This window comes from Lolium perenne, chromosome 5, assembly GCF_019359855.2.
Source record: "Lolium perenne isolate Kyuss_39 chromosome 5, Kyuss_2.0, whole genome shotgun sequence".
Lineage (NCBI taxonomy): Eukaryota > Viridiplantae > Streptophyta > Magnoliopsida > Poales > Poaceae > Lolium > Lolium perenne.
The window spans coordinates 190,062,211-190,073,955 of record NC_067248.2 but is presented as its reverse complement, the minus strand read 5'-3'; the positions used below and the strand labels follow the sequence as shown (position 1 = coordinate 190,073,955).

Genomic DNA, 11,745 nt, shown 5'->3' with positions numbered 1-11,745 from the left:
GCGGCGCGGCCAGGGCCTGGGCCGCGCCGGCCTATGGTGCCGGGGGCCGTGCCCCCTCTGGTCCTTCCCGGGTGTTCTGGATGCTTCCGGTGAAAATAGGAACTTGGGCCTTGATTTCGTCCGATTCCGAGAATATTTCGTTACTAGGATTTCTGAAACCAAAAACAGCAGAAAACAGGAACTGGCACTTCGGCATCTTGTTAATAGGTTAGTTCCAGAAAATGCACGAATATAACATAAAGTGTGCATAAAACATGTAGATAACATCAATAATGTGGCATGGAACATAAGAAATTATCGATACGTCGGAGACGTATCAGTGGCTTCCACGGAGGCCCCACCGGCTGGTGCACCGACGATCGAAATTACTGCACCGGAGCCTCTGGTGGTCGAAATTACTGCACCGGAGCCTCCTCGCTACCCCGTGGACGATATAAAGGAGATGAAAGCATGTCATCTGTATTATCCTATCGGGAACATGTCCATGAAGGTAGCCATCGGCAGTGCTTTACCACCTGGAGCACTCCACCACAACAACCCCATTCAAGATGGCTATGCTCGTGTCACGGTGGAGGACATAGTCCAAGGGTTTGAGGACCTGGACATTGACATTGCTACACCTGAAGGGGCGACAAGACTTGGAGATGTCAAGCGCCAGTTCATTCTATGGCAGAAGAAGTTTATCAAGTTTCCAGGCGAGGCGCCAACAAGTCCACCCCCCTACGGTGGTGGTGGTGGCGGCGGTGGCGGTGGTGGTGGTGCTTCACCTACACCTCCTTCACGTCAGCCGACGCCGCCCCCCAATTCACCTCCGGCGGGTAAGCAGCCGCCGCCCCCTAGTCCGCCCCGGGCGGGTAAGCAGGCGCCGCCCCCCAATCCACCTCCGGCGAAGAAGCAGAAGCAGCAGTCCTGGATTATTAACCCGGACCCTTACGTACCTAAGAAAACAAAGGTACCGGAGCCATCACTGAAGCCTCTCCCCACGAGGCCTTGGGAACGTAGTGCCGAGGAAGTCGAGGCGGCCGCGACTGCTGATTTAGAGAAATGGAAGGCGTGCTGCAAGAAGAAAAGAGAGCCCGAGCCCAAGCCAGTATTTTCTGATGAGCAAAAGAAGTGGGCTAAGTCATTTTTGAACACACCGTCCCAAGCCGCAAAGAATCTGCCTGACGACTATGCACGTGAACTAAAGAATCAGGCACGCATATTGAAGGAGAAGAAAGAGGAGGCCGATAAAGCGGAATTACAAAGTGCACAAAGCGGAAAACGAGTTGTTGCCCAGCTCGGGGAACAAAGTAAACAATCGATTGCCCCGCTTATAGTGACAGCCGCCGGTCCGGATGCCCCCGAAATCATAGAAGCTGCGGCAGCACAGGGATTGACTGTAACGAGTGCCGCAGAACAAGCGGCCAACTTAGGTATTACTCTTCGTGAACTCGTTAGGCCTTGATGAGGCGCCAGTGAAGGAGGTAGTACTTACATATGTGAAGAATGGGCCTCTCGTCGAGCCTGCGCAGGAAGAGGATCTACCTCCACAAATGAAAGGTCTGCTGAACTGGTACAAGGGTTACATAAAACATAAAAACGCAAAGATTATATTTATGCGGAAGTTGGATATGAGCATCACTTCAAACAATACTCTGTACAAATTCATCTGAGTGAATTGTTCCAGCTTTTCAATCTGCGCGAGCTCGACAAATCTATCATCAGTTGCTACGTTCTGTAAGTGATTTATTTCTACCCCATCTCGTTCATATTGCCTGCACTATATATATATATGTCCTAACTATATTGTTGTGTCCGCTATTATACATGCAGAATGAAGATTAAGGAATGCAGAGTAAGGAGCATCCATGATGTTGGGTTCATTGACCCACACATCGTTAATGGATATACGTTAAAGCATCACCCCGCCGACGTGGAGAAAGACCTGTGGCGGTTTCTTGATAAGCAGGAACTCAAAAGTGATATTCTATTTCCTTACCATTTTGGGTGAGTGTTTATGTCTTGAGCACATTCTCTTTTGTTTACTCCATGCATGGTATGTGGCCGGCTAATCGATGAGTTATGCATGACGTACTGTGCATGTATCGTGTCCGCAGTTCCACCGGATTCTCGCTAGTAATTAAAGTTGACAAATCGTAATGTATCGTCCACGACTCTCGAATATGGATAAGGCGGAGTGGGCCGACATGAGACAAATGATTCAAAAGTAATTGTTTTCATTCATTTGCGCTCTATATCGATCGGCCTATTTCGTTCATTTCCTAATTAAGCTTCAAGTAATTAACTAATAACTCTCTTGTTCATTTAATTTTCTTTGCCTCGTAGGGTTTGGAGACGGTTCGCAGATACAAAGGTCGGTGAATTCAAGAAAGAGCTAAATTTCATGCGGTCAAAGGCTAAGAATGGTAGCGATATGCAGCCACCGGGAACCAATCTGTGTGGATACTATGTCTGTGAGATGATCCGAGATACACCTCCGAGCGCGTTCGAGTGATCTCAATGCTCGTAGGAATAACCTCCGGATGATGCTTAGTCCAGAAGCTCGCTTCCGACCACTTCAAGAGGAACTAGCTGGATGGTTCAGGAGGGAAGTCCTCGATCCTAAAGGAGAACACCATTGCGAGGACGTAGAACTATACATGCATTAAATTATGTATGGAAACTTGTTCAAACTTGTATATGGTCATCCGATGATATTGAATATATATTGTATATTCCTCTTGAATTCTTTTTGGTTCTAATTTCAAATTTGTTTGAAATTGTACATTCATATGCATGTATATATGTAGTACCGTAGAATATGTGAAACTCCTTCAAAATTACAATAAAGCACAAAAGAAATAAAACAATATACAAATTAAACAGAAAATATGTTTAGGGGGGGGGGGGGCAGGTTTAGGGGGGGCCTAAAACCCTAAACCTGCGGCGGTCTTTAGTCGCGGTTGGCCAGAAGAACCGCGACTAAAGGTCATCCGCCCCGACGGTCGCCTGGCGCCCACGTGGACGGGCCTTTAGTCGCGGTTCGTAAGGAACCGCGACTAAAGGGGGGGGGACCTTTAGTCGCGCTACTTTGGTCGCGGTTGCGCAACCGCGACTAATGGCAGTTGCGAACCGCGACCAAAGGCCCTTTTTCCACCAGTGGAAACCAAGTCCTCGATGGTCACAAGAGACCTAACCTTCGTCATGAGCTCATCCATTGACGTATGAGGTGTGTTCCACAAATATCTTGAGTCAAATTCCTTGGGAAATCCACGATCTTGGATTCTCATGGTGAACCAACCATATATAATTCTTCACAACTCTAAGAGTTATAAAATTCATAAATTCTTAATTATGTTTGTAAGTTCATTTTTTATATCATGAGATGGTGTCTATGTACAACCAAATTTGCATAGAAATTGTGTAGGATTTGGATCTTATGGAACATATCCTATAGAAAAATTCCTATAGAAATCTTGTGTAGTGTAATTCCTATAGGAATTTTTTTTAGCTCATACCTCATGAAAATTTCTTTGCTCCAATCAAACACACTTTATCTTCATATAGGATTCAAATAGACATGACATTCCAATCCTATGCTTTTTCTATCCTATGAATCAAATGAGCTATAAGTATATTCTAATTTGTTCGAGGATCGCGTAAACATGAGCTAGACGATGCTCCGCGTGCCCGCACTGTTGTTCCAACCACAATAAAAAGATTTTTTGTACAAACTCTAAATATAAAATCAGCATTAACCTCACATACCAATCTAACATCCATATAAAAGGACATAATTATGTAGACTAAAAGTGAACAAATGGAGTCTTCAACACAAACAACACATATGATTATTTATACAAATGACATAATGCAATCCTTGGCCCAAAAAATAAAATCATGATTATATATTATCCTAATATGTGATTTTTTTTTTCGATAAAGATCCTAATATGTGATATTTTATTGAATATAACATCTGTGGTGGCCAAGCCTTATTACTATTTCCTATCATAGTGATATCCATGAAAACACAATTTGATTCTCAGACTTTCTTTTACGTATTATAAACCACAGATACTTGACGAGGAGTCGAGGCGAATACTACTACTAGAAACGATCGCATTGAGGAGGGGTATCGTGGGTGCGAAAATACCACAGCAGATACATTCGTACCATTTCCCGTGTGCGTGCGTGCGTTGAAGCTGGTGTCAAACAAGTGCTAGTGGTATTATTTTACTCCTTGGGGGCACAAACATCTCCTCGATACTCTCTCGTGTACTACTACTACTACCACGGTACTCCTCGTCGACACCTCCTTTCCCGGACGAAATAAAATGAGTTACAGTACTGTACTCTGTACAAAACGTTGGGAATTTTTACCTCGAGGTTCCGTTCACACGTAACTCGAAGGACCTAGCCACCGCAAGTGGCATGCTGGCACGGCGTACGTCCAAGGGCAAGCAGCCAACCCGAGGCCATGTCCCGTCTGTGTCCGCAGTTAAGGAAAAGGCGCTCACTTTTCCAGAGGCAAAGAACGATACAGAGAAACGGGAACGGGGTCTAGGTTGCTAGTACCCGTTTTAAACCCTTGGATTGAATTTAGGTTGGGAATAAAGATGTGAACCAGTACTCGACTCATTTTGCAGGAACAACTCTAGAAGACCCATTAAAATTTAGATGAATCTAGACGCTATTTAGATGAATCTAGACGCTATTTAGTGTCTAAATACATCTAGATCTTGATAAACCTTAGACATCTATTTATAGAAGGAGGAAGTACAACTTTTAAATGGTTTGACCCATAATATTTAGAGGACACCGAATTTCACGCCAGAGGCCCTTGTATTGCTTCATAGGAAAAACTCGCACCGCCCTAGTGCCCTGTATACCGGTTCAAGGTTGGCAAATTTCAGCTCACCTTTGCCCTTTGACGTGGAACTAACCGGAAATGCAGTCAAATTCAGCCGCACCAACCCAAATTCCGATGAAACTCGGTTAATTTTTGGTGATTTGCAAACGATTAGACATTTGCGCAACTTAAAGTACTTTTACAACAACCCTTATACGTGTTTTTGTTTTCATTTCTGTTATAAATGATATGCTAAAATTGCTCTAATGGTTGTGCGAGAGACCCTAAAGAAAATTTGAGCAACATGGGGCCATCTCCGACACAAAGACCCATTTGGTCCGAAGAGGTCCGTTTAGGTCTTCCCAGACGAACCACAAGCCCCAATTTGTGACCCATTTCGTGGCATGACCATTTTTCTGCTCGTTTTGTCCCAAAGCAACCCAACCTGGACATGTCTCCGCGTTCATTCATGTGTGTCATGTCCTCCCAAAGCCTCACATTGCAGCCTCTTCTCACCTACCGCATCCATCTCACTTCTTTCTTTGCTTTCTCCGCAGCGACCTACCATTTTCCTCCTTGCTGAACCGACCGGAAGGGCACTTGCCTCCACCGATACGTCTTCGGTGAGGTCGCCACGCCTACACGGTTGGTGGCTGCGGAGCAGGCCACCAACTATCCGCTGTCGTGCAGATCCCGCCACCCCAAGCAGATCCCACTCGATCCTAGCGCCTGCCGCCTTGCCAAGCCGTCTCTACATGTAGCCGTCGCCTTGCCCGGCCGACCCTGTCTCCATTTTAGTGGGCCTTGCTCTGCTGCTAATAGGTGGGCTGCCAGCTTGCTCGGGTGAGCCACGACTCGTCTTGTGCTAGCTACCGCCTAACGAGCACATGGCGGTGAAGGAATAGAGATAAAAAATAATAAAATGGACATGTATGTGTCCAAATGGGTGCCCCTGTTGGGGTGTACAGGAGGACACATCTTTCCGTCCCTTTCTATCCGTGGGATTGACTCAAAGGGACAAAAAAGGACATTGTTCAATCCAGACCTTCCCGTTGGAGATATCGCTACACGCTTAAAGATCCTAAATAACGACGCATGCTAAGATGTAGGGGTGACAACTGGAGGTGGACAATTCGAATCATCCAACATCCATCTTTAAGAAATTGCAATTGTGGTGGCAATATTCGAATCCACACGAACATCAAAATGGATGCAGACAATATCTGGTTTCATTCTACAATTACCCAAAAAAAATAGTATTGGATTTGAACCAAATGTGGATATGTAAATGTATATATACATATTAATATTTTAATCCTATTTTGGTAATTTCAACCTGATTTTGCTGAAGACATTAACAAAGTGGTCAAATGTAATCCAGCTTGGCCCGATGTTCGGGATCTAAAATTAGGCCCAAACCCGGCCTGACATGCAAGCCCAACCAAGCCTGGCCCGGAATTTTTGGGCCGGGTCAGGCCGGGCCGGGCTGCCCATGCCCAGCTGTACGTGCAGCATTGTCTGCACTCCCGCGTGCAACATTGTCAATGTACCTATACCTACATGGAAAAGAAATGGTTACGTACGATGTGCACATATCCGGGCCCACACCCCAGGAATCCAAGACACGGGGCGCTGGGGCCCGGGCACAAGGGCTAATTCAAATTGCCAAAACGTTTCTGTAGCAGCTCGCTGCCCGAGGGAAAGGCGCTCGCAAATCGCAACAAGAGAGAGAGTGACCTGACGGAGGAGCCCCATCGCAATAAAACCGCCCCGGCCTCTCCCTATCACGGCCGCGTCCTGCACAGAGAGCTTCAGAGGGCACAGTGAGGAGCCAAGGAGGGAGATGGCTTCCAGCTCACCGTCTCCTCGTCCTTCGCCGCGCCTCCTCCCCCTCCTCGCCGTGGCGGCCATCCTGCTGCTGCTAGGCCCCGGCGGAGGCGTTGAGGCCAGGCAGCCGCCGCCGCTCCACGGCGTGCGGCCCATGGCCTTCGAGGAGGGCTACACCCAGATCTTCGGCAGCGCCAACCTCGCCCTCCGCGGCGAGGGCCGGCGCGTCCACCTCTCCCTCGACGAGGCCACCGGTGAGTCCAGCAGCCCCGTCTGTGCTATTTCATTGTAGGCTGGGGTGCGCATTGCGCTTTTCGATGTCACGAATCGGTCCCTCCCGTTCAGCTCGGTGGGCAGTGGGAGGGTGTTTGTGCGGTTTTGCGGACTCTAGGGTGTTCTTGGCTAAACCGGCTCTTCGTCTTTGTGCAGGCGCCGGCTTCGCCTCCCAGGACCTCTTCCTCCACGGCTTCTTCAGCGCCGCCGTCAAGCTCCCCGCCGACTACGCCGCCGGCGTTGTCGTCGCCTTCTACGTATGTCCGCCGTTTCCCGCACTACTTCCTCTCTCTCTCTCTCTCTTTGTGCATGTACCACTCCGGCCACCAATCAAGAACCATCTAATCCGTGAAGAAATCGACCACTCTGAACTAAAAAAAAAAATCTTACTTTCTTTGCTTTTGTGTTGGCATGATGCAGCTGACGAACGGCGACAGGTACGAGAAGACCCACGACGAGCTGGACTTCGAGTTCCTGGGCAACGTGCGCGGCCGCGAGTGGCGGGTGCAGACCAACGTCTACGGCAACGGCAGCACCGGCGCCGGCAGGGAGGAGCGCTACGACCTCCCATTCGACCCCACCGACGACTTCCACCACTACTCCATCCTCTGGACCAAGCACCGCATCATGTGAGCAAGCAAAGCAACCCGCCATCCCCAAATCCACCTCTGCATTCCTCTGTTCCTTTCTCTCTCTGTTCTTGCATTGCATTTCCATTATTCTGCTTCTCGCTCGCGTCCCCATCTAGTTCTGGTTCCTCCACTTCTGGCCTTCTGGGAGGAAGAAGGTGTGCGGGGCTGTATCGATTTTGCAGTTTGATTTTTCGGGAATTTTGGTTCCTGAGTGAGCGCTCGTCAGTGGTGTTGGCAAGCGGAAACGGGAAACATTTCTTTCCGTGTTCCTTTCTTGCTGCCTTTGGCGCTTTCCTTTGCCTCTTTTGCTCCGCCTGCTGCTGCTTGTGTCACCACCACCCTCTGACCTCGGCAAATTTGGGCCCTTTCTGAGATCCTTGCGCCTGTTTCGATGCGCATTGCCTGGATTCCTTTACCCGAAGAATCCGTGACGTTTTCGCTCGCGCAGTAATAAATAAATGAGTTGAGGAATATAATTCACGATTTCCTTTTCTGTGAAAATGAATCCTTTTTTTAAGGTCAAAAAAAAATGAATCCTTTTGAGGAGCTGCACTACCTGACATTCGTGTGCATCTTGCAGATTCTACGTGGACGAGACGCCGATCAGGGAGGTGGCGCGGACGGAGGCCATGGGCGCGGCGTTCCCCTCCAAGCCCATGTCCCTCTACGCCACCATCTGGGACGGCTCCGCCTGGGCCACCCTCGGCGGCCGCTACCGGGTCGACTACAAGTACGCGCCCTTCGTCGCCCAGTTCGGCGACCTCGTCATGCAGGGCTGCCCCGTCAGCAACAACAACCCCGCGGCGGCGGCGCCGGCGTCGTGCGGCACGCCATGGTACGAGGCCGCCGCGTCCCTGTCCGGCGAGCAGCGCAGGGCGATGGCGGCGTTCCGGCGCGGCCACATGTCCTACTCCTACTGCCACGACCGGCGCCGGTACCCGGTCGCCCTGTCCGAGTGCGACGCCGCGCGGCTCCGTCGCCTCTTCGGCCCGGACGGGATGAGGTTCGGCCGCCGTGGAGCGCGCGGCCGCCGCTCCGACGTTGCCATGTGATCCCGCGCGGCCGGCGCGCCCCGCCCATCCGTCGCGCCACAGCATGGCATTGGCACGGGCGTTCCGGCAGTGGGAGTTCCAGGCTGTATAGAGAAGGCTTGGTGGGGCGGCGTCCTTGCTTGCTAGGGTGACTGACTGTGCCGCGCGCGGTGGAGCGAGACCGGTCGGAATTTATGCCCCCCGTTGTTCGTCACGAAGGTTTCCCGCGGCTCACGCGCGCGTTGTACTCCCGCCCTGCCCTGCCCCATCCGCCATGGATCCGGGGCGGGCGAGTAGCTTAGCGTTTATTGCCTCCTCTGGACCATGCATTGATCCGTGCCATTGATGATCGACTCAACAACGTTAATTCCGAGCTGGTTAGGAAGAAGCATTTGCTCCGATTCAACTCTCATGCATTGCATATTTGCATGTGGTGTGGGCGATAGCAGTGCAGTCACCATCGCATCGTCGTCCTAGGCCCGCTTTCACGGAGGAAAACGCCGAGGCGCTCGTGACCGGCCTCATCGCCATTTGCGACGACCGCACGCAAGGTTTTCATCTTTCATGTCACCGGTGGATCGCACTGTTGGTGGCGGCGTAGGGAGGTAGGACGACGATGGGCTCCATCGCCGGTGGCGGCACATGCACGGGGAGGCGGGCGGTACCGTGTGGGTGTGCGCCGGTGGGCACGGGAGGGCGCTGTTCTGTCAGGGATTCCGGAGCAACCTTCACCGGCTAGGAAAGATTCTAGCGCTAGCTACACGACGCTGTACGTTGCTGTGCCTGTGCGTGCCTCTCGCTCGTGTCAGCCGCTGCGCCCTGCGGTGAGTCGTTCGTGTGGAAGACGATGGTCATGTGCTCGTAGCCGGTAGAGGAAGCTGGCCGCTGCCGATGAGTTCTTTTCATCTGGGCGATTTCGTCCGTGGACAGAACGTTGCTCTGCAGGATTGCACGAGCCGAATTGGATCGGTTGATGGACCTACCAGTCAGCGATTGTTCTTAGCGGTTGCACGAGACACTCATCCTGACAAGACAGGTCCACAAAAAGCTACTAAACACTTCCAAAAAGTATGTCACGTAATTTCAGTAAAAAATAATCCGTTACTAGATTCTACTAGCAAGTATAGAGAAAATATAAATAATTATATGCTTTGTAAATGTTTATAAAAATTGGTCAAACCTACAACGTGTTGGCTTGTAAAATTTGTTGGCCTTCTTTTTTCTTTCTGAAAGCATGGAGTACTTTAGCCAAACAACCAATGAAGAAAACCAAAATCAATAATTATGAACAATGTGAACTACGAATTCTAGTGGGCAAGGGTGGATACTGGATCATAGCTCAAGGAGGCCCAATGAAGGTGATTTTCTCATTAGGATGCAGACTATGACCATAAAATATTTGCTAGAATAACGAAAAGTGACTTTGGCACATGAGCACCGGTGCTTCCAATTTTTAAAAAACAGATTTCTGAGATTCCAAAAAATTTGGGCTTAAATCTGCACATACATAGAAATCTTTTGAATGTAATGTACATTTTTTCGAAGATAATATGTTGTATTATGAACTATATAAAAAGACAAATTTCTGACAAAATTCTCTCTATACACAATCTTGAATTTTTTTTTTGTAGCTGAAAATACAACATAATTTTTACTGAAACTTCGCATGAGTATTCATGACATATCTATGTATTCATGAAACAATTTTATGATTTTTGAAACATAAAAATATAGTTTTCAAATATTTCAAATACCGGGAGCACTGATTTTCATGTGCACCAAGTCTTCGTCTCTAGAAGAACCATCATAGCTTTGTGCATCATATCATGGTTGGGGGGGGGGGCTCAGCCCGGTCCTAGTACTGCCTCCAACTCATCACCAATCACAGATACATCTAACACAGAAGGGAGTTAGCGCCAAATCATTCTTTTGTTGTTTGATAGTTTCTCTTGGCCGAAACAGGCTATCAACGATGATTTGGATTGATGAAGATTGAAACTTCTATTCTTCTCTTGTGGCTAGGATTTGTCTCATGCTTTCTCTCCTCAAGTTATCCATAGTTTGGGATAATTGACGCCCTTGTTCGTGCTACCCCTTTTCTAGTTCGGTGCTTCAGATTGTTGAAAATTTGAATAAAATGTCTCGTCCATGCGACACAACTAAGCCTATTCCTTGTTCTATTGAGAAACTTGCACACATACATGCGTGCCAACTTGCATTTCCTAATCTTGTTTGTACATGTTAGAAGTCTCGGTATTAAGTATTAACACAACATCGCTTCCTATTGAAAATACCTTACCTTAGTGAAAACGCATAAAATATTACAAATGTTTCTTTAACCCTTACGTACCGGTATGGCCCTGGGAAGCCCGACCCGGCCCGAAGCATGCAACCAGGTCAGGCCCGGCCTAGGCCTAGCAAATACAAGGAATAACACTATGGCCGGCCTAGCAGTCCGTCAAAACTTTACGGGATGGGCTGGGCCTGGGCCTAACTTCTTGTCCCAACAGCCAGGTCAGGCCTGAGCCTAAGTTTTATGCACGGAGCTTTGTTAGGCCTGGCCCTCGACTAAAAAAAAAAAGTTTGGCCTGGCCCTCGACTCAAAAAAAAAAAATTAGGCCTGGCCCTAGAAATGTCGAGGTATCGGTACAACCAAGCTTGTGCAATCAGGTTATTTCTTTTGCAAAGCGGTGTGAGATGAAACGGCCTGGCTGTCCAATAATTACTGTGGATACATTCTGACACAACTGCGAAAACGTGCTTGAGTCACGGGTCATCCTGCAAATACATCCAAGGTTTGGTATTTGGGGACCCTAATCCTCGAATAACCAGTTGCGGCAAGCTGTCCCCGTCAGCAGCCTCATCTCCAAGTCCAGCCATATGACGCCCACGTGAGCAGATGGCTTGTTTTTGCTGCTGCTCAAGCACACCAAGGGTATCTGTGTGTCAATTGGCTAATTTGTTTATCAATTATTCAGTGGTGAATGAGTATATATATACTGACGACATGGCAGCACACGGACAGGCAGCAGTCAATCCAACAGACTGCATACGCACGTACGCCGTGCGATATGCAGGTCTGTCTGAAGCAGCATATAATAAGTTGGTTCCTTGAGATGCAGACCTAGCCCCAGGGGTCGCAGTTATG

The 11,745-nt window shown here is 48.8% G+C and overlaps 1 protein-coding gene across 1 annotated transcript; it reads left to right on the top strand.

The window, feature by feature from the left end:
- The first annotated feature begins 6,599 nt into the window (after window positions 1-6,599).
- On the top strand, window positions 6,600-8,996 carry LOC127301280 (probable xyloglucan endotransglucosylase/hydrolase protein 28). The gene is made up of 4 exons (XM_051331497.2): window positions 6,600-6,915; window positions 7,091-7,191; window positions 7,355-7,563; window positions 8,147-8,996. Exons 1-4 carry the CDS (start codon window positions 6,678-6,680, stop codon window positions 8,616-8,618), a joined length of 1,020 nt encoding a protein of 339 aa, XP_051187457.1. The 5' UTR covers window positions 6,600-6,677; the 3' UTR covers window positions 8,619-8,996.
- Window positions 8,997-11,745: the final 2,749 nt, after the last annotated feature.

Bases quoted from the DNA above. Each gene is read 5' to 3' on its own strand.
- LOC127301280 (XM_051331497.2), top strand. From the start codon at position 6,678: ATGGCTTCCAGCTCACCGTCTCCTCGTCCTTCGCCGCGCCTCCTCCCC. The intron at 7,192-7,354 runs GTATGTCCGCCG...GGCATGATGCAG, and splicing joins GCGTTGTCGTCGCCTTCTAC to CTGACGAACGGCGACAGGTA. The intron at 7,564-8,146 runs GTGAGCAAGCAA...TGCATCTTGCAG, and splicing joins TGGACCAAGCACCGCATCAT to ATTCTACGTGGACGAGACGC.